General features: G+C 49.9%; 2 protein-coding genes across 2 annotated transcripts in view; one reads left to right on the forward strand and one right to left on the reverse strand.

The window, feature by feature from the left end:
• Positions 1-26787, forward strand: part of ZNF512 (zinc finger protein 512) — a 478050-nt gene that overhangs the window by 121195 nt on the left and 330068 nt on the right. The window lies entirely within an intron of this gene.
• Positions 619-26787, reverse strand: part of LOC142492526 (tyrosine-protein kinase-like) — a 54191-nt gene continuing 28022 nt past the window's right edge. Inside the window, exons 2-9 of the mRNA XM_075595226.1 lie at positions 22208-22326; positions 20912-21072; positions 16252-16417; positions 11251-11415; positions 7464-7519; positions 6881-7034; positions 3837-3968; positions 619-3232 (exon numbers count right to left, since the gene is read on the reverse strand). Of these exons, the coding sequence (XP_075451341.1) occupies positions 3033-3232; positions 3837-3968; positions 6881-7034; positions 7464-7519; positions 11251-11415; positions 16252-16417; positions 20912-21072; positions 22208-22326 (1153 nt within the window). The 3' untranslated portion in view covers positions 619-3032. The remainder of the gene's footprint in view (positions 3233-3836; positions 3969-6880; positions 7035-7463; positions 7520-11250; positions 11416-16251; positions 16418-20911; positions 21073-22207; positions 22327-26787) is intronic.

The raw sequence follows: 26787 nt of genomic DNA on the forward strand, positions 1-26787 counted from the left end.
GCATTGCACATATGTTCCACAAATTCTGTTATATAGTGGTATCTCCAGATACCAGACGGGGGGTGTCATGGAACAGAAATACCCATGTCTGCCTTCTCACTGTTCACCCCCCCTTTGTTTGCAGCTTCTGTCTGTCAGTTTCTTATTTTCAGCTGCATGTAGTTGCACACACACACTGTGCCTATGTGATATGTTACAATGTTGCATTTCTTGCCTCTGGGCATGTAATCAGTGAGTTGCTACTGCAGCCTCTGAGATCCTTCTCAGAATGGGCTATTCTGCCCTCCCCCCTGTTTTGTTCACAGATAGTCTGTCCCAAGACTATTCCTTTTACCCACATTGCTCCTCACTTCCTTTTTTACATCCTGGAGACAGTGAGTACAGCACCCATCTCTGTTACTCTCCTATGGCAAGGCCATCTCTTTCTACCTGCTTCTAACTACAAATCACTACTACACACCATCCACAAGAGCCTGTATTTACAGCTGCTTTTCCAATAAAGTGAAGGAAATATTATAGGACTTGGAGTGATTTGGAAAGGGGGCTGAGTTAATGCTATCGGGGGCCATTCACACATCAAACGTGACCCTGACCTCAGAATAATAACAGAACTCAGCATTCTAGTCTTTGCACACAAAAAGAAACATTTATTTTGAAGATAATTACTTACATACAAATATAGTAAAAATGGCAGTTGACGTTCCAAATAAGTTGTGGTATTCTTGAGAATGGTTGCATATGTTGCTTTCTGTTACTGAGTGGATCTTAATGTCATGATAAAACTTTTGCTTCCTCCATCTTGGTTTTAACCCCTCTATCTCTCTCTTCACCTGCTGCATCATGGTGGTATAAAGATGTATAAAGGCTCCTTCTCTCCCTCCCAGTCTATCTCAACTAACACTGCTGGATATTTATCTAGATAATATTCTTGAATCAGCTGTTAGGACCAAATTAGGTCCTGCAGCTTCAAACTGATATCATCTACTGCCCACAGCTCCATACATGGAATAACCAGAAATGGCTTATGTACTGGGATATTCTCAGATCTCTTTATTAATCCAACCAAACTGTCATAGCCTCTTCTCTCAGCTAGGACCTACAGTTGTCAATAATCACTCAGGGTGAACCTAAACAGGGCAGTTCAAGCAACTTAAAACCATCCTTCGACCTATCTGTCGATTCTAGTTGTTAGACCTCTTTTACTTAAAATACTTCACATGAAACTGAAATCTACAGAGATCTTGGGGCAGCTGTACCCTCCAATGAAACTGAATATACAATTAGAATATATACCAAATGAAGAAAGAACCTTTGCAAATCAGATATAATATATACAGTATGAAAGAAAGAACTATCACAATATATACTGACACACAATATACTGACACACGTGACACTCTGACTCGATAATGGATTCACACATTACAATATAATTATCGTTGAATTGGATTTCTTACATATATACTGTAGTACTTATTTTAATAATAATAACAACAACAACAACAACTTTATTTATATAGCGCTTTTCTCCCAATGGGAACAAAGCTTCAGTTACACAAAGGGAAGAAGAAAACATTTAAAGGATATAAACAAGACCAAACATAAAGGAAAGACACAATACAGGATGGGACGGTGCTGTAGCTATTTCATGTCAGACAGGTTGTGGGTCAGTAATTAAATGCCTGGGTATACAGGTAGGTGTAGAGCCTGTGTTTATAGATTCCCAGAGAGGGCCTCTCGCATTGTATGAGGCAGACTGTTCCAGAGAGTGGGAGCAGCGTAGATAAAAGCTCGGGCGCCAAAGGAAGTCACAGAGATTCTGGGAACTGTTAGGAGTCCTTCACCTGCAGAGCGGAGTGAGAGAATGGGAGAGTAGGGAACTAGAAGCTCTCAGATAGCAGGGACCCCGAGCACATCGGGCTTTGAATGTCAGCAAACCAATTCTGAAACAAAAACGCCACTTTACAGGCAGCCAGTGCAGAGAACGGAGAACAGCCGTCACGGGGCAAGAACGGGTCTGGTTAGGTAACAACCTGGAACAAAAGGCATACAAAGAGCGCTACCACTAAACGATCCTCGGTATGTGTGAATGTGATATACCGTACAATATTGTGCAAAATAAAGAATAATAAGAGACCGAAGAAATGTCTCTGATATAAACAAATTCCCACAGCCTAAAAAAATCTCACTACAGGACAAACAGACTTGTACCCTTCCCTGCATATCCCGATATAATACAGGACCTGGCTGAGTCGATACACTATTCTGCATTTTACACCGGTTCAAGTTTTAAACTCAATACGACCCAAGTGTGAGTTTAAACTCTAAAGGAGTATCGCCGAGCTGTGTTTTGTTTCTTGCACATACTGTACTATATATGTTTTTTGTCTTTCTTGTTTCTACATATCTTCTGGAACACCATCCTGTGCCCAAGAGAACGTACGCCAGCTATAGGTAACAAACTGTCCGCAGCATTCTGCACCAGCTGCAGGTGGTGAGCACTTTTTCACGGAAGACCCAGGTAGATGGCATTACTGTAGTCCAGGTGTGAGGACACAAAGGCATGGACAGGTGTAGTAAGATCCTCAGGGGGGATGAAGTGCTTAATCCTGGCTATGTTCTTTAGGTGGAAGAATGAACATTTGATCACTGCTGACACCTGATGTTTAAGAGTCACAGTCACGGATAAAATGAAGATTCCTCAGACGGACAGAGTTTGGCAGCTGGGAGCCCCAAGCTGAAGGCCAGTTGGTTGAGCTGGTTGCAGTCTTGTTGTCTGCCGACGGAACAGGTTATTGCATTCTCTTGTTTGGATAGGCAGTATATACCGTTCAGCGATGATAGGTAGATGGTGTTTGCTAATACAGCAGATGAATTTACATTGTTATATTTGTATAGGATTTTCATCATGTGCCTTCCCCAGTCCTTCACTCTTGCGTCTCTTTGTTGGTGCTTCATCTCAACGTGTCCTCCATGTTCTGCGTCTGCAGAGAAACCACTGGACGTACTTTCAGCGTGTATGGCACATAGGGTCACGCCACTGTGTCTTCACCGAGTGCTGGTCTGAGCAGCTCCATGAGCCGGCATTCCATCTCGGAGAACGAGGGCCTCAAATTGGACTGCCGCTTCCAGCACAAGGTCATTATACCGGACACTTCTTCAGGACAATCCACCGGAGGAGGAAGACATTTCCTTCCTAATATGTGTTCTACATACTGAGCATTCGTTTTATCTGTGGAAAGGATACAAGGAGGATCATTACAGGTAATAGTTGGCTCACACTTTTCTGTGGTCCCTTTATAATGATCGGGCTCTGCTAATGAGCACAGCACTCTGCAAGGTACAGCTGTGTATGGACAAATGAAAGAGTGACTGATAAACAGAGATATGAGACACACGGCTGTAAAGAATAATCAAGAACTACAGTATGGGCTTTTTTTTGCCAAAAAAAAGCTAATTCACAAATTAACTCAACAGTTGAAGATGGGCTTCAATAACATATAAAAGACAACCTATCAAGCTGGTACTAAGCGGGCGGGAAGTTGCATCAGATGTCAAAGGAAAAACGCTGAATGAAAGGAGCAGATTTCTCTCTCTGGAAAATCTGCTGCTAATTTTTGTCCCGGTTTTGCAGCTGGGAGACATTGATACATATAGTTAGCTACCTAAGAGAAAATGAAAATAATGCTATTTGCTTCATTTATGTGTCAAACAAATCTGAGCTCTGGCTAAGAAATGCCATTAATGGGCTTATTGAATGTGTCTGATCTTGGGGTGCGGGCGTCTTCTCTGAGCACGGAGGTGGGAAGCCACTAACATCAGAGGTGAACACTCACCTGGGAAAGGAATTTGTCCATAGGACATTATCTCCACCAGGAGGACCCCGAATGACCACACATCGGATTTGCTGGAGTATTTTTGAACGCTGAATACTTCAGGAGCCATCCACTTAATGGGGATCTTGGCACCTGTTGATGGAAGATAAAGTGACAGTTTACATTATAATGAAGAAATACATGTAACCCCTGTGAGATGAGCTCACACACACACACTCACACTGCCCCTGTGTGATGAGCCCACACACTCACACTGCCCCCTGTGAGATGAGCTCACACACACTCACACAGCCCCTGTGTGATGAGCCCACACACTCACACAGCCCCTGTGTGATGAGCCCACACACTCACACAGCCCCTGTGTGATGAGCCCACACACTCACACTGCCCCCTGTGTGATGAGCTCACACACTCACACTGCCCCCTGTGTGATGAGCTCACACACTCACTGACCCCTGTGTGATGAGCTCACACACTCACACTGCCCCGTGTGATGAGCTCACACACACACACTCACACTGCCCCCGTGTGATGAGCTCACACACTCACACAGCCCCTGTGTGATGAGCCCACACACTCACACTGCCCCCTGTGTGATGAGCTCACACACTCACACTGCCCCCTGTGTGATGAGCTCACACACTCACTGACCCCTGTGTGATGAGCTCACACACACTCACACTGCCCCCTGTGTGATGTGCTCACACTCTCACTGCCCCCTGTGTGATGAGCTCACACACTCACTGACCCCTGTGTGATGAGATCACCACTCACTGACCCCTGTGTGATGAGCTCACACACTCACTGCTCCCTGTGTGATGAGCTCACACACTCACTGCCCCCTGAGTGATGAGCTCACCACTCACTGCCCCCTGTGTGATGAGCTCACACACTCACTGCCCCCTGTGTGATGAGCTCACACACACTCACGCTGCCCCATGTGTGATGAGCTCACACACTCACACTGCCCCCTGTGTGATGAGCTCAAACACTCACACTGCCCCCTGTGTGATGAGCTCACACACTCACTGCCCCCTGTGTGATGAGCTCACACACTCACGCTGCCCCCTGTGTGATGAGCTCACACACTCACGCTGCCCCCTGTATGATGAGCTCACACACTCACGCTGCCCCCTGTGTGATGAGCTCACACACTCACGCTGCCCCCTGTGTGATGAGCTCACACACTCACGCTGCCCCCTGTGTGATGAGCTCACACACTCACGCTGCCCCCTGTGTGATGAGCTCACACACTCACGCTGCTCCCTGTGTGATGAGCTCACACACTCACACTGCCCCCTGTGTGATGAGCCCACACACTCACACTGCCCCCTGTGTGATGAGCTCACACTCTCACACTGCCCCCTGTGTGATGAGCTCACACACTCACACTGCCCCCTGTGTGATGAGCTCACACACTCACACTGCCCCCTGTGTGATGAGCTCACACACTCACACTGCCCCCTGTGTGATGAGCTCACACACACTCACACTGCCCACTGTGTGATGAGCTCACACACATTCACACTGCCCCCTGTGTAATGAGCTCACACACTCACACTGCCCCCTGTGTGATGAGCCCCCACACACTCACGCTGCCCCCTGTGTGATGAGCTCACACACTCACACTGCTCCCTGTGTGATGAGCTCACACACACACGCACTGCCCCCTGTGTGATGAGCTCACACACTCACACTGCCCCCTGTGTGATGAGCTCACACACTCACACTGCCCCCTGTGTGATGAGCTCACACACACTCACACTGCCCCCTGTGTGATGAGCTCACACACATTCACGCTGCCCCCTGTGTAATGAGCTCACACTCACACTGCCCCCTGTGTAACGCCCCCTTTATCTCTGACCCAGATATCAGGGTGTGGATGTAATGCCCCCTTATCTCTGACCCAGATATCAGGGTGTGGATGTAACGCCCCCTTTATCTCTGACCCAGATATCAGGGTGTGGATGTGAGTAACGCCCCCTTTATCTCTGACCCAGATATCAGGGTGTGGATGTAATGCCCCCTTATCTCTGACCCAGATATTAGGGTGTGGATGTGAGTAACACCCCCTTTCAATAATGGATCTCTGTGGATCTGGGCAAAACCCGAAGAGAAGACTAACAAGGTGAAAGCTTCATTGCCATGAGCGGAGGTAATGCCCCAGATACTGCACTGAGCTGTGAGACTCAGGGTTTTTTATTATTGTATGTGCTGGTCACATGGGAATAAATAGCAATAAATAATGTTATAAGGTAAAACTCACCGGCAGATATCAGGTAAGCAGCGCTGTCCATATAAGGTAAAAGTCACCGTCAGATATCTGGTAAGAAGCGCTGTCTATGAAACGCGTCAGCCCGCATATAAGGTAAAACTTACCGGCAGATATCTGGTAAGAAGCGCTGTCTATGAAATGCGTCAGCCCGCATATAAGGTACAGTAAAACTCACCGGCAGATATCTGGTAACAGGTGCTGTCTATGAAACGCGCCAGCCCGCACATAAGGTAAAAGTTACCAGCAGATATCTGGTAAGAGTTGCTGTCTATGAAACGCACCAGCCCGCACATAAGGTAAAATTTACCGGCAGATATCTGGTAAGAGTTGCTGTCTATGAAACGCGCCAGCCCACACATAAGGTAAAATTTACCGGCAGATATCTGGTAAGAGTTGCTGTCTATGAAACGCGCCAGCCCGCATATAAGGTAAAAGTTACCGGCAGATATCTGGTAAGAGTTGCTGTCTATGAAACGCGCCAACCCACATATAAGGTAAAAGTTACCGGCAGATATCTGGTGAGAGGCGCTGTCTATGAAACGCGCCAGCCCGCACATAAGGTAAAAGTTACCGGCAGATATCTGGTAAGAGGCGCTGTCAATGAAACGCGCCAACCCGCATATAAGGTAAAAGTTACCGGCAGATATCTGGTAAGAGTTGCTGTCTATGAAACGCGCCAACCCACATATAAGGTAAAAGTTACCGGCAGATATCTGGTGAGAGGCGCTGTCTATGAAACGCGCCAGCCCGCACATAAGGTAAAAGTTACCGGCAGATATCTGGTAAGAGTTGCTGTCTATGAAACGCGCCAGTCCGAAGTCTCCGATCTTACAGGACATCATCTCAGAAAGAAGGATGTTTTCTGTCCGTAGGTCCCGGTGCACACAGCCTTTCTGCTCCATGTAATCCATGCCCTGAGAAATCTGAGACAGAGTTGGGGGAAGAGAGCGGGGGGTGAGAAAAAGGAGACTGGGGGGGGGCGATAGAGGAGAGGAGGAGGTGGGTAAGAGAGGAGACGAGGGGGTAAGAGTAGATGAGGGGTGTAAGAGAGGAGACGAGGGTTTAAGAGAGTAGATTAGGGGGGTAAGAGGAGACAAGGGGGGGGGGGGGAAAGATAGGAGACAGAGGTAACAGAGAAGGGCAGCATGACACCCTCAATTTACTGGGACACAATACAGGGCAGGAAGAAGATTGCTGTGGATATAATGGGGCTGGAACATACACAAACACCGTGGCCTCGTGTTACTGGGGATATTATGCAGAACCGGAATATAAACCCGCACCCCTAATATAACTATGGTAAGAATGAGGGATCACATGGTGACGAGCTTCAGGGCCTTTAATAGACTGACCTGGACAGCAAAGTCCATCAGCTTGTGGAGCTCGAGGTCTCTGTCTTTCTGGTGACCTGAAGAAGAAGAAGCAAACAATGTCTGAGATTATTGGGAAGCGGGGGAGGAAGGGGGGGGGGGCAAAGCACAGTTACAATTTGCATAGAGTGTTGCGACCCCAAACTTCTCCCAACAAAGACACGGACATAAAATGTAAGAGGCTGATGCAATATACTTGGAAGTGGCCAATCACAGGAACCCCTAAATGTAGATATGGAATTATCTGTCTCCGCTGCTGCCTGTTACATTGCCTGGGCCACGGGCAGAGCTTCCGTCTGCTAACTCGCGTTAATGTAACGTTAAGTCAATTAACAGAGATTCGGGGATCTGGGCCTTACAGGCCTAGTTCGCATGGATCACTCCTAGTCTGAGAAGTACATAGTGCAATTGTTGCCCTTTAGGAGTAAGAGAAATGTTATTGCTGCTTTTAATATCTCTAAATCTGGAGCAAAATATCACCTTGTGCGAAACCAAAATTTTTCACCACAACCCTAGGGACATGAACTAGCTCTAATAGTCTGCCTCTGTCTATCAATGCCTCTGTGTGTGCGCGCGCGCGCGTGTGTGTGTGTGTGTGTGTGTGTGTGTGTGTGTGTGTGTGTGTGTGTGTGTGTGTGTGTGTGTGTGTGTGTGTGTGTGTGTGTGAGAATCAGTGTTACATAGTAGGTGAGGTTGAAAAAAGACATGCGTCCATCAAATTCAACCTATGCTAAATTTAGACGACAGATACTTTATCCTATATCTATACTTACTTATTGATCCAGAGGACGATAAAAGAAAGAGAGAGCGCGAAGCACATAGTGTACGCTGTAGATTTAATGGAACAATACAAACGGTTAAAAACACTCACAGACATCCGCCATAAGTATGCCCGAAACAGGATATCAAATTGTCTGTGTAGTCCCACTCCAGCATCAGCCGCTGTCGTAATTCAATCATCCGGTAAGCACCCTCAGCTCCAATGCTCCTGTTAGAAGGCTGAATACGTGACAGCGCCCCTGAGGAAGAGGAGAAGACTCCTGGAAACGCGTAGGGCTGAGCTGTGTCTCTAGTGGCATTGAGCCTGCAAGTCTCTCGCAGCGTCACTCGTTGTAAGCCATATTCAGCCTTCTAACAGGAGCATTGCGAGGTTCCCAGCAAAAGCCCGAAGCGACTCGATTGACGCACAACGGACTGACGTCACTACCCATGTGACGCGGATGCGTAAGTGAGATTGATCCGGTCACGGCGAGCGGAGCATTGGAGCTGAGGGTGCTTACCGGATGATTGAATTACGACTGCGGCTGATGCTGGAGTGGGACTACACAGACGATTTGATATCCTGTTTCGTGCGCACTTATGGCGGATGTCCGTGAGTGTTTTTAACCGTTTGTATTGTTCCATTAAATCTACAGAGTACATTATGTGCTTCGCGCTCTCTCTTTCTTTTATTTTTCTATAGTGTTCTTCGGGACCCCTGGGTTGGATTCAGTGAAGAGAGCAGCATCCCCTATCTGTGTTTGGTAATTGCAACTGGACTGGTTTATACATATTGGGCTCTTACTTATAGGACTTTCTATATACTCTTGATGTGATATATGTATATCTTGTTACATCATTGAAGTTAACAACGATTTGAGCGCTAGCTGTTCATCATTTTATTCTTATAGGATTATCTATTCTTATGTTGAATTACTGGTTGATGGTTTTCAGCTACTTGGTTTAGACATTTTTTGATCCAGAGGAAGGCAAACAAAACCCCCCAGAGTCATATCATCCCATGCTATCTCATAAGGGGGGAAAATAAATTCCTTCCTGACTCCAAGAATTGGCAATCGGATTAATCCCTGGATACCCACCCTTCCCATGTATACTTATTTGGTATATCCCTGTATACCGTTCCTTTTTAAAAAGATGTCCAACCTTTTTTTGGAACAAATCTATTGTATCTGCCATCACAGTCTCCATGGATAATGAATTCCACATTGTAACTGCCCTTACTGTAAAGAACCCTTTCCTTTGTTGCTGGTGAAATCTCCTTTCCTCCAACCTAAGGGATGGCCCGAGTCCTTTGTACTGCCCGTGGGATTAATAGTTCTTTTGAAAGCTCCTTGTATTGTCCCCGAATATATTTGTATATAGTTATCATATCCCCTCTTAGACGCCTCTTTTCTAATGTAAATAAATCAAATTTGTAATGTGTAAATGTGTGTGCGTTGATGTACAAGTGTAACAGGGCTGTGGGAGCACAGTGATAGTGATAACAGGGCTCTGTGAGCACAGTGATGGTGATAACAGGGTTCTGTGAGCACAGTGATAGTGATAACAGGGCTCTGTGAGCACAGTGATAGTGATAACAGGGTTCTGTGAGCACAGTGATGGTGATAACAGGGCTCTGTGAGCACAGTGATAGTGATAACAGGGCTCTGTGAGCACAGTGATGGTGATAACAGGGTTATGTGAGCACAGAGATAGTGATAACAGGGCTCTGTGAGCACAGTGATAGTGATAACAGGGCTCTGTGAGCACAGTGATAGTGATAACAGGGCTCTGTGAGCACAGTGATAGTGATAACAGGGCTCTGTGAGCACAGTGATGGTGATAACAGGGCTCTGTGAGCACAGTGATAGTGATAACAGGGCTGTGTGAGCACAGTGATGGTGATAACAGGGCTCTGTGAGCACAGTGATAGTGATAACAGCGCTGTGTGAGCACAGTGATAGTGATAACAGGGTTATGTGAGCACAGTGATGGTGATAACAGGGCTCTGTGAGCACAGTGATGGTGATAACAGGGCTCTGTGAGCACAGTGATAGTGATAACAGCGCTCTGTGAGCACAGTGATAGTGATAACAGGGTTATGTGAGCACAGTGATGGTGATAACAGGGCTCTGTGAGCACAGTGATGGTGATAACAGGGCTCTGTGAGCACAGTGATAGTGATAACAGGGCTCTGTGAGCACAGTGATAGTGATAACAGCGCTCTGTGAGCACAGTGATAGTGATAACAGGGTTATGTGAGCACAGTGATGGTGATAACAGGGCTCTGTGAGCACAGTGATGGTGATAACAGGGTTCTGTGAGCACAGTGATAGTGATAACAGGGCTCTGTGAGCACAGTGATAGTGATAACAGGGCTCTGTGAGCACAGTGATAGTGATAACAGGGCTCTGTGAGCACAGTGATAGTGATAACAGGGCTCTGTGAGCACAGTGATAGTGATAACAGGGCTCTGTGAGCACAGTGATAGTGATAACAGGGCTCTGTGAGCACAGTGATAGTGATAACAGGGCTCTGTGAGCACAGTGATAGTGATAACAGGGCTCTGTGAGCACAGTGATGGTGATAACAGGGTTATGTGAGCACAGTGATAGTGATAACAGGGCTCTGTGAGCACAGTGATGGTGATAACAGGGCTCTGTGAGCACAGTGATGGTGATAACAGGGCTCTGTGAGCACAGTGATTGTGATAAAAGGCCTCTGTGAGCACAGTGATAGTGATAACAGGGCTCTGTGAGCACAGTGATAGTGATAACAGGGCTCTGTGAGCACAGTGATAGTGATAACAGGGCTCTGTGAGCACAGTGATGGTGATAACAGGGTTATGTGAGCACAGTGATAGTGATAACAGGGCTCTGTGATCACAGTGATAGTGATAACGGCTCTGTGAGCACAGTGATAGTGATAACAGGGCTGTGTGAGCACAGCGATGGTGAGTGATGGTGAGTGATGGTGAGTGATGGTGAGGAGAGCTCTCTGCGTGTCTCACCTCGGAGATAGCTCTTGAGGGTCCCGTTTTTCATGAACTCGGTGACGATAAAGACGGGCGTGGTCTGCAGACACACGGCATACAGCTTCAGTAACCGCTCGTGGCTCAGCTTCCACATGGTCTCCGCCTCTCCGTACAGCGACTTCTGCAGGGACGCGGCACTGACTGCGGAGATACAGAGACCCCAACACAGTGACAGCGGGGAACCCCATACACTCCCTGCTGCACTCCCTGCCTGTGCTGAGACCCCCATACTCTCCCTGCCTGTGCTGTGTCCCATACACTCCCTGCCTGTGCTGAGACCCCCATACTCTCCCTGCTGCACTCCCTGCCTGTGCTGAGACCCCCATACACTCCCTGCTGCACTCCCTGCCTGTGCTGAGACCCCCATACTCTCCCTGCTGCACTCCCTGCCTGTGCTGAGACCCCCATACACTCCCTGCTGCACTCCCTGCCTGTGCTGAGACCCCCATACTCTCCCTGCCTGTGCTGTGTCCCATACACTCCCTGCCTGTGCTGAGACCCCCATACTCTCCCTGCTGCACTCCCTGCCTGTGCTGAGACCCCCATACACTCCCTGCTGCACTCCCTGCCTGTGCTGAGACCCCCATACTCTCCCTGCCTGTGCTGTGTCCCATACACTCCCTGCCTGTGCTGAGACCCCCATACTCTCCCTGCTGCCCTCCCTGCCTGTGCTGAGACCCCCATACACTCCCTGCTGCACTCCCTGCCTGTGCTGAGACCCCCATACTCTCCCTGCCTGTGCTGTGTCCCATACACTCCCTGCCTGTGCTGTGTCCCATACACTCCCTGCCCGTGCTGTGTCCCATACACTCCCTGCCCGTGCTGTGTCCCATACACTCCCTACCCGTGCTGTGTCCCATACACTCCCTGCCCGTGCTGTGTCCCATACACTCCCTGCCCGTGCTGTGTCCCATACACTCCCTGCCTGTGCTGTGTCCCATACACTCCCTGCCCGTGCTGTGTCCCATACACTCCCTGCCTGTGCTGTGTCCCATACACTCCCTGCCCGTGCTGTGTCCCATACACTCCCTGCCTGTGCTGTGTCCCATACACTCCCTGCCCGTGCTGTGTCCCATACACTCCCTGCCTGTGCTGTGTCCCATACACTCCCTGCCTGTGCTGTGTCCCATACACTCCCTGCCTGTGCTGTGTCCCATACACTCCCTGCCCGTGCTGTGTCCCATACACTCCCTGCCTGTGCTGTGTCCCATACACTCCCTGCCTGTGCTGTGTCCCATACACTCCCTGCCAGTGCTGTGTCCCATACACTCCCTGCCTGTGCTGTGTCCCATACACTCCCTGCCTGGGCTGTGTCCCATACACTCCCTGCCTGTGCTGTGTCTCATACACTCCCTGCCTGTGCTGAGCCCCCCCATACACTCCCTGCAGCACTTTCTGTTTGTTCTGTGTCCCATACACTCCTTGCCTGTGCTGTGTCCCATACACTTCCTGCCTGTGCTGTGTCCCATACACTCCCTGCTGCACTCCCTGCCTGTGCTGAGACCCCCATACACTCCCTGCCTGTGCTGTGTCCCATACACTCCTTGCCTGTGCTGTGTCCCATACACTCCCTGCCTGTGCTGTGTCCCATACACTCCCTGCGGCACTCCCTGCCTGTGCTGTGTCCCATACACTCCATGCCTGTGCTGTGTCCATACACTCCTTGCGGCACTCCCTGCCTGTTCTGTGTCCCATACACTCTCTGCCTGTGCTGTGTCCCATACACTCCTTGCCTGTGCTGTGTCCCATACACTTCCTGCCTGTGCTGTGTCCCATACACTCCCTGCTGCACTCCCTGCCTGTGCTGAGACCCCCATACACTCCCTGCCTGTGCTGTGTCCCATACACTCCTTGCCTGTGCTGTGTCCCATACACTCCCTGCCTGTGCTGTGTCCCATACACTCCCTGCGGCACTCCCTGCCTGTGCTGTGTCCCATACACTCCATGCCTGTGCTGTGTCCCATACACTCCCTGCGGCACTCCCTGCCTGTTCTGTGTCCCATACACTCTCTGCCTGTGCTGTGTCCCATACACTCCCTGCCTGTGCTGTGTCCCATACACTCCCTGCCTGTGCTGTGTCCATACACTCCCTGCATGTGCTGAGACCCCCATACACTCCCTGCCTGTGCTGAGACCCCCATACACTCCCTGCCTGTGCTGTGTCCCATACACTCCCTGCGGCACTCCCTGCCTGTGCTGTGTCCCATACACTCCATGCCCGTGCTGTGTCCCATACACTCCCTGCGGCACTCCCTGCCTGTTCTGTGTCCCATACACTCTCTGCCTGTGCTGTGTCCCATACACTCCCTGCCTGTGCTGTGTCCCATACACTCCCTGCCTGTGCTGTGTCCATACACTCCCTGCATGTGCTGAGACCCCCATACACTCCCTGCATGTGCTGAGACCCCCATACACTCCCTGCTGCACTCCCTGCCTGTGCTGTGTCCATACACTCCCTGCTGCACTCCCTGCCTGTGCTGTGTCCATACACTCCCTGCTGCACTCCCTGCCTGTGCTGTGTCCATACACTACCTGCGGCACACCCTGCCTGTTCTGAGCCTCCCATACACTCAGCTGCACTTCCTGCATCCCATACACTCCCTTCCACACTCCCTGCCTGTGCTGTGTACCATACACTCCCTGCTGCACTCCCTGCCTGTGCTGTGTCCCATACACTCACTGTTGCACTCTCTCTCTGTTCTTAGGCTCCCAACACGCTCTGCTTGCTTCCCTGTCTGTGCTGTGTCCCATGCACTCCCTGTCACACTCCCTGCCTGTGCTCTGTCCCCTACACTCCTTGCTGCACTGCCTGCCTGTGCTGAGCCTCTCATACACTCCCTGCCTGTGCTGTGTCCCATGCACTCCCTGTCACACTCCCTGCCTGTGCTGTGTCCCCTACACTCCCTGCTGCACTCCCTGCTTGTTCTGAGCCTCTCATACACTCCCTGCCTGTGCTGTGTCCCATGCACTCCCTGTCACACTCCCTGCCTGTGCTGTGTCCCCTACACTCCCTGCTGCACTCCCTGCTTGTGTTGAGCCTCTCATACACTCCCTGCCTGTGATGTGTCCCAGAGTTCCATACACTCCATACTGCACTCCCTGCCTATGCTGAGCCTCCCATTCACTCCCTGTCTGTGCTCATTCTCCTATACATTGCACTCCCTACTAATGCTGGGCCTGCTATTGGTGGAACTCCCTGCTCGCCCTGGGCCTCCTTTAGGCGGTACTCCCTGCTCCCACTGGGCCTCCTATTGGCTACACTCCCTGCTCGTGTGGAGCCTCCTATTGGCTGCACTCCCTGCTCACGCTGGGCCTCCTATTGCTGCACTCCCTGCTCATGCTGGGCCTCTTATTGGCTGCACTCCCTACTCACGCTGGACCTCCTATTGGCTGCCTCCCTGCGCGCTGGGCCTCCTATTGGCTGCACTCTCTGCTCACGCTGGGCCTCCTATTGCTGCACTCCCTGCTCATGCTGGGCCTCTTATTGGCTGCACTCCCTACTCACGCTGGACCTCCTATTGGCTGCCTCCCTGCGCGCTGGGCCTCCTATTGGCTGCACTCTCTGCTCACGCTGGGTCTCCTATTGGATGCACTCCCTGCTCACGCTGGGCCTCCTATTGGCTGCACTCCCTGCTCATGCTGGGCCTCTTATTGGCTGCACTCCCTACTCACGCTGGACCTCCTATTGGCTGCCTCCCTGCGCGCTGGGCCTCCTATTGGCTGCTCTCCCTGCTCACGCTGGGCCTCCTATTGGATGCACTCCCTGCTCACGCTGGGCCTCCTATTGGATGCACTCCCTGCTCACGCTGGGCCTCCTATTGGCTGCACTCCCTGCTCACGCTGGGCCTCCTATTGGCTGCACTCCCTGCTCATGCTGGGCCTCCTATTGGCGGCATTTTTGCTCGTGCTGGACCTGTTATTGGCTGCATTCCCTGCTCATGCTGGGCCTGCTTTTGGCTGCACTCCCTGCTCACGCTGGGCCTCCCATTGGTGGCATTGCCTGCTCGCGCTGGGCCTCCCATTGGCTGCACTCCCTGCTTGTTATGTGATGCCATAGAAAGGAGAAGGACAATCTATGAATTTGCTAATCCAAAACCACAAACAAGCACCACGAAGTTGTGAAAAACTGATTTCATTAGGATTCCTTTTCTATAACAACGTGACATTGGTGGTCACTGTTTTCACAGCTTATTTTAGTAAGATACTTTAGCAATTAGACCCTATGGAGATATGGTATGGAGATAGAGGTGAGGAGAATTGGTTTCATGAGATAGATGTTGGAGTGTGAGAAGGCTTAGAGATTGGTGGTGGGTAAGAGATAATACATGGGACACGAGATGGCAGGCCAGTAATGGCATGGAGATGAATGGTAGAGTGGGCCATACTTTGAATGTATGCAATATGAAGATTGGTGGCTGAGAGATTATGGAGTGAGAAATAACATGGTAGAGTTGGCATGGAGATAGATGGGGAGGGTGAGAGATTATGGAGTGAGAAATAACATGGTAGGGTTGGCATGGAGATAGATGGGGAGGGTGAGAGATTATGGAGTGAGAAGTAACATGGTAGAGTTGGCATGGAGATAGATGGGGAGGGTGAGAGATTACGGAGTGAGAAATAACATGGTAGAGTTGGCATGGAGATAGATGGGGAGGGTGAGAGATTACGGAGTGAGAAATAACATGGTAGAGTTGGCATGGAGATAGATGGGGAGGGTGAGAGATTACGGAGTGAGAAATAACATGGTAGAGTTGGCATGGAGATAGATGGGGAGGGTGAGAGATTATGGCGTGAGAAATACCATGGTAGAGTTGGCATGGAGATAGATGGGGAGGGTGAGAGATTATGGAGTGAGAAATAACATGGTAGAGTTGGCATGGAGATAGATGGGGAGGGTGAGAGATTATGGAGTGAGAAATAACATGGTAGAGTTGGCATGGAGATAGATGGGGAGGGTGAGAGATAAATGGGAATCACCTTGAAGTTCCTTGACTGCGACCTCAGTCGTTCCGTTCCACAGGCCCAGCCACACCAGCCCAAAGCTCCCTCTGCCCAATCTCTTGACCTTGCTGATGCAACTGGGATGGACTTCCAGATGGTCCACGGTTCTGTGGGACAGACTTGCCACAGAAGGGAGGTCCAGCTTTTGGGAAACAAATAACGGACACGGTAACACCATGAGATACTGATAACTGTTAGTTGAAATGATTTTCAGCTGTATTGATTGGCCCTTGGCATTGCGAATACCACATTTAACATTGGTTTAATTTATGCATTTATTTATTTAACACATTGATTAATATTTATATATACTTTGATAACCAGACTTGGGCACCATTACATTTTGTAGAAAAAATGACTTTCAATGAGGATCCCGGACATATTACTGTAAGTCCCCCGAAGCCTCTTTAGTTTGAAACATTACAAACAAATCAGTCTGTTTTAATATCAGCCAATGTTATATTTCTCACCCAGGTAAAGATGACTGAATGTCCTTCCCCCCCAAGGTGCGGGGAAAAAGCAATTTGGTGGTAATAAGAGAATAAGGGGAAGAGAAATGGCTCTTGCTACAGTCTGTACAGGTGATGAGAGGGGCCTGGGGCTAGTGAGTAAATAAGACCACTGGGGTTGAAGGGACAAGAACAGAAAAGGCCCCGTTACCTAACACTCTGCTCTCTGTATATGGATGAATTAAAATGTAACCTTTATTAGGTATATAATAAAATAATGTGACACACAAAACTAACAAGACGTAAAATGACACTAATATTAATAATAGGTGTAGGTTGTTGACCAAATCACGGTATAATGTAATATTATATCTCCCTAATAATAGGGGTCAAATGTATGGTGGTAAACAGTGGTTTCGTTCGTGAAACACACCAAATGTGAATATTGCAGCATTAGAATAGCTGTTAGAAATATATATAGCTAGGTCTTCTTGTATGATAAGAAACTGGTCTAATAGTATTAGCCCCGATCTATGTTCAAAACTCGTATCTCACTGAAATATATTGTGGTATCTTTACCGTGCGACTGAGATATATATATATATATATGTATATATATATAATTTTTATTCAGTAGCACGGTAAAGATACCATGACTTTACTTAATCCCATACTTTACTTAATCCCAATTATTTGGGAATTGGGGTGCACCCACATATGCTGTTAAAGCAAATCAGAATTGTAATGTAGGTTAGAGGTTTTCCTTTGATCACTGGATGCATCATTGTCTATACAATCTACGTTTTGAGTCTGGTATATCAGATTGGCATCAATGCATGCACCTGACATAGGAGCTTATACTAACAGCACCTTTAACAACACGGTCAAAATATATCAATAACAAGACTTTGTATAAATATACCTAGGCTCTTTCAAGAAGCCCCTATACTGTATTATTTGGTGCTTGGCAAATGTATGCAGAGATATCACACACATCAGTGTATGAAGGTCTTATCCTCTATCATACATAGTGATCAACTATATGAAGCTATACAGTACTGTGTTTGTCCTTGTATAGGCATTTGACCCCTATTGTTAGGGAGATGTAATATTACATTATACCGTGATTTGGCCAACAACCTACACCTATTATTAATATTAGTGTCTTTTTATGTCTTGTTAGTTTTGTGTCACATTATTTTATTATGTTCCTAATAAAGGTTACATTTTAATTCATCCATATACAGAGAGCAGAATGTTAGGTAACGGGCCCTTTTCTGTTCTTGTCCCTTCGACATCAGTGGTCTTGTTTGGAAAAAAAGCAATTTGCTACAACCGTGGGTAGCCGCGGTGGCTGTATTATAAACAATAAGAGTCTTTCCCCATGGCGGGTCGCGGGGCTATACAGGGAGATGGAACTGGCATTTAAACTAGGTTCACCCATTCAGAAAGCGGAGACATTACTGTAACGTGAGGGGGTAACCAGGCTCTTAATAAAGGGCAAGCCCTGTTTTGGTTACCTCTGATCCGAGTATAAGGGTTGAAGAGAGTCAGCTCTTGAGCCCAGTAACTGTATATGCATAACCTGTAATATGCAGCAATAAAGATTTTCTGTGTTTTTGCCTGTCCGGGTATGCCAGCGAGCAGGGATTGCTAGTGTATGAGTTTCATGGGGGGGGGGGGGGTTTGCGGAGGAACCGTTGACAGAATGTGCCTAGGAGGTTGGGGTTCCGGAGTTGTCGGTTCCCTTAGAAATGTACCCGGGAATCATGCCCGATTCTCGGATACATGTAGACATATTGTCCCGGCAATATTTCCCCTTGAAAACGCTTGCGCGACTCACCGCTAGGGTTCCCTGCTTCAGCACAGCCCAGGAAGGTAAATGGGGCAAAGGGATGAAAAGTGTCCCTGTAACTATAAGGGGTCCCTAGGTTAAGGGGGATACCCAGTTTCTGCCCAGGTAGCCGAGAACCTGTATTGGGTTCGTGGGTGCTCCAACCATACAGTAGCGACATTGTTTATTCTTACACTTCCCGCACGGCAGGATGCGTGCGGGAAGCGTGGTGACGCGGCTTGTTGCGGCGCACTGTGACGTCACAGTCACGTGCGCGCCCGGCTTCCCCGGCTTCCCCGACACCCCTGGAGTTTAGAGTGAGTTAAGCGGGGGTGCGAGGAAGCAGAGGGGCAGAGCAGGAGCCGGGTTCGGGGTCGGGAAGGGGGGCTAAAATGCACCCGAAGTGGAGGGGGGGTGTGTGGAGGAAACGCGGCGGCGCGCGGTCTAGACTGGCGCCAGCCGGAGTAGATCCCGGCATGCCGCCGGCATTGGTAAGAATAAAGGATGCCGCTACTGTATATCAGGTTGTGAGGGGACTCTCAGAGTCCAGTCTAAGTCTAAAGATAGTGTGTGGGGAATAAGGGCTGGTAGAAATATAAAGTGCAGCTTTCTATTCTATTCCCCATACCCAGAGACTTGGGAAAGTATTAAAAGTGTATTTTTAATTTTTTTTATTAATACTGTAATAGTGCTGGTATGTGTTGTGCACTGTACATGAGCTGGGACTTTCAGAACCGATACCCACACAGACTGTCAGGGCTACCAAGTTGGTGCCAGTAAATCTGCTCGACATCGGAGTTCAAAGTAGCCAGAGGTGTGAAAGCCATATGGGTAGCAGGGAAGGGCTCAAGTACCCATGTCCTGGGATCAATGGCAGTCGTCCGGGCTGCCATTTGTTCTGCCAGACTTGGAGGAGCCTGACCCAGCGGGTGGCATGAGATTGCCACCTCCGTCCTTGGCTATTTTGCGCATGTCCCTTGGCAATTTCAGATTTCCGCTGACCCGGCTTTCTAGACCGGCTTGGCTCTGATTGGCTACTGAGAAAGTTCCCACACGCTGATTGGCTGTAGTATTTTTTGAATGGAGCCCCAAATACTATAAGAAACCCCTGAGCCAATCAGGTTTGAGATTTCCAGTGGTAGAAGTTCGGGCGGGCTTTTCTAAGATGCTCTTGCGCGAATAGCAGAGCAACCGGCTTCGATTTTCAAGCTGAAAAGTCCGCCCGCCAGAGACCAAGTCCCGGTTTTAACGCCCAAGTTCTAATAATTGAACATAGCGGACGCAGCTGGAACTACAAGCTGATTTTAGTTCCTGGAGTTTTAGTACTATCCCCCGGTCAAAAAGTGTCCAAGTTCTCAGAAGAGAAGGGAGCGGTGGTGTGTGGAACTTCACGCCGATTTGGGAACCAGAGGATTTCAGGCTAAGTCCCGGTCAGGGTAAAACTCTTATTTAGAGTTCCCCGCACCTAGAACAGTCTAATTTTCGACCCCGAGACCCTCAGTAAGTGTGCTTTTCATCTGTATTGTGTGTTTCCCTGTGTGTATGTCTATTTCTGTGAATAATCTACAATTTATTTCATTATCTTGTTTTGCTCAATGAATGATCCTGGTAAAGGTGTACAACAAACCTGGTCTCCCGCGACACTGGTGTTATTCTTTCAATCACAAACCTGTTGGGTTTACAATCCAACTATTTAGTTTTGTCATCTGGAATCTGGGTGGCTCTTTGCCCTAACTCACAGATTGCTGGGACAGGGTGACCTTTTCCAGTGGCGTCAAAGAAGTTGCCGGATTCATCAAGTATCATCAACTACTTAGAAATGTTTCAATTTATCCATGGGAGATCTCATTACGTGTGTGGCACCCTCGTACTGAGGTTCAGTTAGATAAAAGGCTGGTCAACCTATCCATGCTCTATCCATGCTCTATCCATGCGCTATCCATGCTCTATCCATGCTCTATCCATGCGCTATCCATGCTCTATCCATGCTCTATCCATGCTCTATCCATGATCTATCCATGCGCTATCCATGCTCTATCCATGCGCTATCCATGCTCTATCCATGCGCTATCCATGCGCTATCCATGCTCTATCCATGCGCTATCCATGCTCTATCCATGCTCTATCCATGCTCTATCCATGCTCTATCCATGCTCTATCCATGCGCTCTATCCATGCTCTATCCATGCTCTATCCATGCGCTCTATCCATGCTCTATCCATGCTCTATCCATGCTCTATCCATGCGCTATCCATGCTCTATCCATGCGCTATCCATGCTCTATCCATGCGCTCTATCCATGCGCTATCCATGCGCTATCCATGCTCTATCCATGCGCTCTATCCATGCTCACCTTCACACAGGGAAGCTCCAGCTTGGTGCACAGTCCATCGCTGGCATGCTGATAGTACTTCACAAGGCCCGCTATGCTCGGGAACGAGGCCCTTTCCACCAGGTAGTAGGACATTGGGGATTGATGGATCTTGTAATGTCGCACCAGCTCTTCCGTGCGCACTGAGAATACCAAGTGTATCTTTGTTAGTTTGCAATGCCTGAGCAGTAGACTTTTGTTAAACCAGGATAGAGGCTTTGGGGGCATTAAGCTCCCTTTCATTCATTCTGAAAATATATATATCCAGTGGCAGCTTTGTACATAGCGGGAATCATTTCTTGTCGAGAAGCTGTCTATGTACCGGCCCTAGAGAGAGACGAAACTTTGGCAAAAGGCTGTGAAAGGTGTCCCTGAGACGCAAATAAAATGCGACAAAGTGTGAGTTCACAAGCGAGTCACCAAGTCTGTCATCCGGACCCTGAAATAGGGCTTTGGCAGGAGAGGAAGTGAGAAGGATAGGGAGAGGGAGAGGGAGAGGGAGAGGGAGGGGGCAGATAGAAGGAAAGAAAGAGAGGGAGGGAGAGAAGGAAGGAGACAGAAGGAAAGAGAGAGAACGAAATAGAGAGAAAGAGAAGGAAACCATCGGGCGTGAAATCCCGAATCGCGGTTTCATTACTCACACCCATTGATTTACATACAGTACCTCCCAAAGCAGTTATCTATTCAGCATGTGCAGAGACATGGGACACCGCAGAGATTCCTGGGAAATAAGCCGATTTAAATATTCACATGATTAATGATTGAATTGAGCATATGTCGCTGGTATCTCAGCCATGTTCCCATCTCCACATGCTTTGGGGTGTATATACGTCAGTGGGACTCTGACAAATAGTTCTCTCTCTGTTTCTACATCAATCATAGATTGTAAGTTCATCTGGGCATATAGAGGAGGAGAAAGTATCTTTATGATTCCGTTCTTTTACGTGACATTTATTTATAAACGCGTGTCTTGTATGTACAATATATATTATTTTATAGCTCCATCAGGGCACATAGCGTTTCACCATTTTTATAACATCACACTTACAATACAGGGAATATAATAAGGCCGATAAATGTACCCAGACAATTCTGGTGTCCATCAGTCACATCTGTAACCTGCTGCCAGGGAACCTCTGCCTGCTCCATCCATAGAGCAGAAATTGGACCTGTGTTCTCCTGACCCATCTCTTGGAGGTGTACGTGTGTCCTACGTGTTGGAGCAGGGATTGAGGTACTCGATGTTCTGATATAAGACTGAGTCTGCACCCAACATACCGGAGACGTAATAACAGTCGGCATTCTCATTCTTCCACACCAGGAAAGCCCCATTCCCGTTCAATGGCTGCAGAAGGTATCGCTTCGAATCCAGGCGCTTTATGTTGCCAAAATACCAGCTGGAAACACAGGAGAGTTACTGTGTGAGAATATTCATTTCTACCATCAACAATAAAACAGAGGCAACCCTGCAAAGGAAACGTAACGTATACAGCGCTTCCTGCTCCTCCTCGCTGCTTTCCTAAAGTTAGAGATGTAATAACCTGCAGCAAACTTTCTCAAAGTCCTCAGAATCTGCAAAAACTCGGCCAGATCGTGTGGCATTGAAAGTTCTACAGAAACTGTCCCAGATTCTTAAAAATTGGCTATTTTGCCTTTTTAAAGGTGCGGAAATAGCAGCCGTGTGACGTTTTAACTATTAAAAACAAAACAGTTTGATTGAATTTCAAAAGCGAATGATTTGAACATGCGATACTGTACATGGTGATGTATTAGCGTTATGTATTTATGCAGAGATAGATATAGATATATCCCTGTTATATGGCTGTTGTCACTCCTCAGTGTATTTGTTGTTACAAATGTAACTTCCTCTCCTCCCTATCTCAGGCTGTTCCTGCAGGACCACTGGCTGTTGGTTTCTCCCCGCACCCCTGGCTGTTGGTTTCTCCCAGCACCCCTGGCTGTTGGTTTCTCCCCGCACTCCTGGCTGTTGGTTTCTCCCAGCACCCCTGGCTGTTGGTTTCTCCCCGCACCCCTGGCTGTTGGTTTCTCCCAGCACCCCTGACTGTTGGTTTCTCCCCGCGCCCCTGGCTGTTGGTTTCTCCCAGCACCCCTGGCTGTTGGTTTCTCCCCGCGCCCCTGGATGTTGGTTTCTCCCCGCACCCCTGGCTGTTGGTTTCTCCCCGCGCCCCTGGCTGTTGGTTTCTCCCAGCACCCCTGGCTGTTGGTTTCTCCCAGCACCCCTGGCTGTTGGTTTCTCCCCGCACCCCTGGCTGTTGCTTTCTCCCCGCACCCCTGGCTGTTGGTTTCTCCCCGCACCCCTGGCTGTTGGTTTCTCCCCACACCCCTGGCTGTTGGTTTCTCCCCGCACCCCTGGCTGTTGGTTTTTCCCCGCACCCCTGGCTGTTGGTTTCTCTCCGCACCCCTGGCTGTTGGTTTTTCCCAGCACTCCTGGCTGTTGGTTTCTCCCAGCACCCCTGGCTGTTGGTTTCTCCCCGCACCCCTGGCTGTTGGTTTTTCCCAGCACTCCTGGCTGTTGGTTTCTCCCCGCACCCCTGGCTGTTGGTTTCTCCCCGCGCCCCTGGCTGTTGGTTTCTCCCAGCACCCCTGGCTGTTGGTTTCTCCCAGCACCCCTGGCTGTTGGTTTCTCCCCGCACCCCTGGCTGTTGGTTTCTCCCCACACCCCTGGCTGTTGGTTTCTCCCCGCACCCCTGACTGTTGGTTTTTCCCCGCACCCCTGGCTGTTGGTTTCTCCCCGCACCCCTGGCTGTTGGTTTCTCTCCGCACCCCTGGCTGTTGGTTTTTCCCAGCACTCCTGGCTGTTGGTTTCTCCCAGCACCCCTGGCTGTTGGTTTCTCCCCGCACCCCTGGCTGTTGGTTTCTCCCCGCACCCCTGGCTGTTGGTTTCTCCCCGCACTCCTGGCTGTTGGTTTCTCCCCGCACTCCTGGCTGTTGATTTCTCCCCGCACTCCTGGCTGTTGGTTTTTCCCAGCACCCCTGGCTGTTGGTTTCTCCCCGCACCCCTGGCTGTTGGTTTCTCCCCGCACCCCTGGCTGTTGGTTTCTCACCGCAATCCTGGCTGTTGGTTTCTCCCCGCACCCCTGGCTGTTGGTTTCTCCCCGCACTCCTGGCTGTTAGTTTCTCCCAGCACCCCTGGCTGTTGGTTTCTCCCCGCACCCCTGGCTGTTGGTTTCTCCCCGCACCCCTGGCTGTTGGTTTCTCCCCGCACCCCTGGCTGTTGGTTCTCCCCGCACCCCTGGCTGTTGGTTTCTCCCGCACCCCTGGCTGTTGCTTTCTCCCAGCACCCCTGGCTGTTGGTTTCTCCCCGCAACCCTGGCTGTTGCTTTCTCCCAGCACCCCTGGCTGTTGGTTTCTCCCCACACCCCTGGCTGTTGGTTTCTCCCTGCACCCCTGGCTGTTGGTTTCTCCCCGCACTCCTGGCTGTTGCTTTCTTCCCGCACCCCTGGCTGTTGGTTTCTCCCCGCACCCCTGGCTGTTGGTTTCTCCCCGCACCCCTGGCTGTTGGTTTCTCCCCGCACTCCTGGCTGTGGATTTCTCCCCGCACTCCTGGCTGTTGATTTCTCCCCGCACTCCTGGCTGTTGCTTTCTCCCCAGACCCCTGGCTGTTGGTTTCTCCCAGCACCCGTGGCTGTTGGTTTCTCCCAGCACCCGTGGCTGTTGGTTTCTCCCAGCACCCCTGGCTGTTGGTTTCTCCCCGCACCCCTGGCTGTTGGTTTCTCCCCACACTCCTGGCTTTTGGTTTCTCCCCGCACCCCAGGCTGTTGCTTTCTCCCCGCACCCCTGTCTGTTGCGTTCTCCCCGCACCCCTGGCTGTTGCTTTCTCCCCGCACTCCTGGCTGTTGGTTTCTCCCAGCACCCCTGGCTGTTGGTTTCTCCCCGCACCCCTGGCTGTTGGTTTCTCCCAGCACCCCTGGCTGTTGGTTTCTCCCAGCACCCCTGGCTGTTGCTTTCTCCCCGCACCCCTGGCTGTTGCTTTCTCCCCGCACTCCTGGCTGTTGCTTTCTCCCCGCACTCCTGGCTGTTGGTTTCTCCCAGCACCCCTGGCTGTTGCTTTCTCCCCACACCCCTGGCTGTTGGTTTATCCCCACACCCCTGGCTGTTGCTTTCTCCCAGCACCCCTGGCTGTTGGTTTCTCCCCGCACCCGTGGTTGTGGATTTCTCCCCGCACTCCTGGCTGTTGGTTTCTCCCCGCACCCCTGGCTGTGGATTTCTCCCCGCACCCCTGGCTGTGGATTTCTCCCCGCACTCCTGGCTGTTGGTTTCTCCCCGCACCCCTGGCTGTGGATTTCTCCCCACACTCCTGGCTGTTGGTTTCTCCCAGCACCCCTGGCTGTTGGTTTCTCCCCACACCCCTGGCTGTTGGTTTCTCCCAGCACCCCTGGCTGTTGGTTTCTCCCCGCACCACTGGCTGTTGGTTTCTCCCCGCACCCCCTGGCTGTTGGTTTCTCCCCGCACCCCCTGGCTGTTGGTTTCTCCCAGCACCCCCTTGCTGTTGGTTTCTCCCTGCCTTATTTCCTGCATGTCAGGCTGCCATATCCCCTTCCTTTCCCAGCCAGCAGCCACTGTGAGCAGCCATGTCTCTCTGTTACCCCGGAACAAGGCATTGCTTATTCACCTTCCTCACACAAATGTTACCTCCAAGTTCCCTTCTGCTTCCGTTTCCCCCTCCAATAAAGTTACCGATAGTAAGAAGGACTCTGTGTGCATTAAAGGGACGAGTCTAACTGCCTGACCCTACTCATCAGCTGCGGTGAGCCTGGGACAGTAATATATGTGTGTGTGTGTGTGTGTGTGTGTGTATGCGAATGCGAATGATCTGATCATGCAATGCTGTTCTTGTTGACTTTTTAGCGTTACGCAAACGTGATTCTTTGGCATGACGCATCCTTTTATGCCGAAATAAAAAGCGTGAAATTTGCAAAGATCACTAAGGAGTGTGAAATGTTTGCATGAAAACCTCTAGCTCCGGCTATAAACCCACCATGTTCCCTACGCGCCCTGAATCCCCTCCATTTAGCTGCTGCTAGTATCGGTAATCAGACCGGTCTGCTGCTACTATCGGTAATCAGACCGGTCTGCTGCTACTATCGGTTATCAGACCGGTCTGCTGTTACCATCGGTAATCAGACCCGTCTGCTGCTCCTATCGGTAATCAGACCGGTCTGCTGCTACTATCGGTAATCAGACCGGTCTGCTGCTCCTATCGGTAATCAGACCGGTCTGCTGCTACTATCGGTAATCAGACCAGTCTGCTGCTACTATCGGTAATCAGACCGGTCTGCTGCTGCTATCGGTAATCAGACCGGTCTGCTGCTACTATCGATAATCAGACCGGTCTGCTGCTGCTATCGATAATCAGACCGGTCTGCTGCTGCTATCGGTAATCAGACCGGTCTGCTGCTCCTATCGATAATCAGACCGGTCTGCTGCTGCTATCGATAATCAGACCGGTCTGCTGCTGCTATCGGTAATCAGACCGGTCTGCTGCTCCTATCGGTAATCAGACCGGTCTGCTGCTAGTATCGGTAATCAGACCGGTCTGCTGCTAGTATCGGTAATCAGACCGGTCTGCTGCTCCTATCGGTAATCAGACCGGTCTGCTGCTACTATCGGTAATCAGACCGGTCTGCTGCTACTATCGGTAATCAGACCGGTCTGCTGCTACTATCGGTAATCAGACCGGTCTGCTGCTACTATCGGTAATCAGACCGGTCTGCTGCTCCTATCGGTAATCAGACCGGTCTGCTACTACTATCGGTAATCAGACCGGTCTGCTGCTACTATCGGTAATCAGACCGGTCTGCTGCTGCTATCGGTAATCAGACCGGTCTGCTGCTGCT

Source organism: Ascaphus truei, chromosome 4, assembly GCF_040206685.1.
Source record: "Ascaphus truei isolate aAscTru1 chromosome 4, aAscTru1.hap1, whole genome shotgun sequence".
In the NCBI taxonomy this organism is placed as follows: Eukaryota; Metazoa; Chordata; class Amphibia; order Anura; family Ascaphidae; genus Ascaphus; species Ascaphus truei.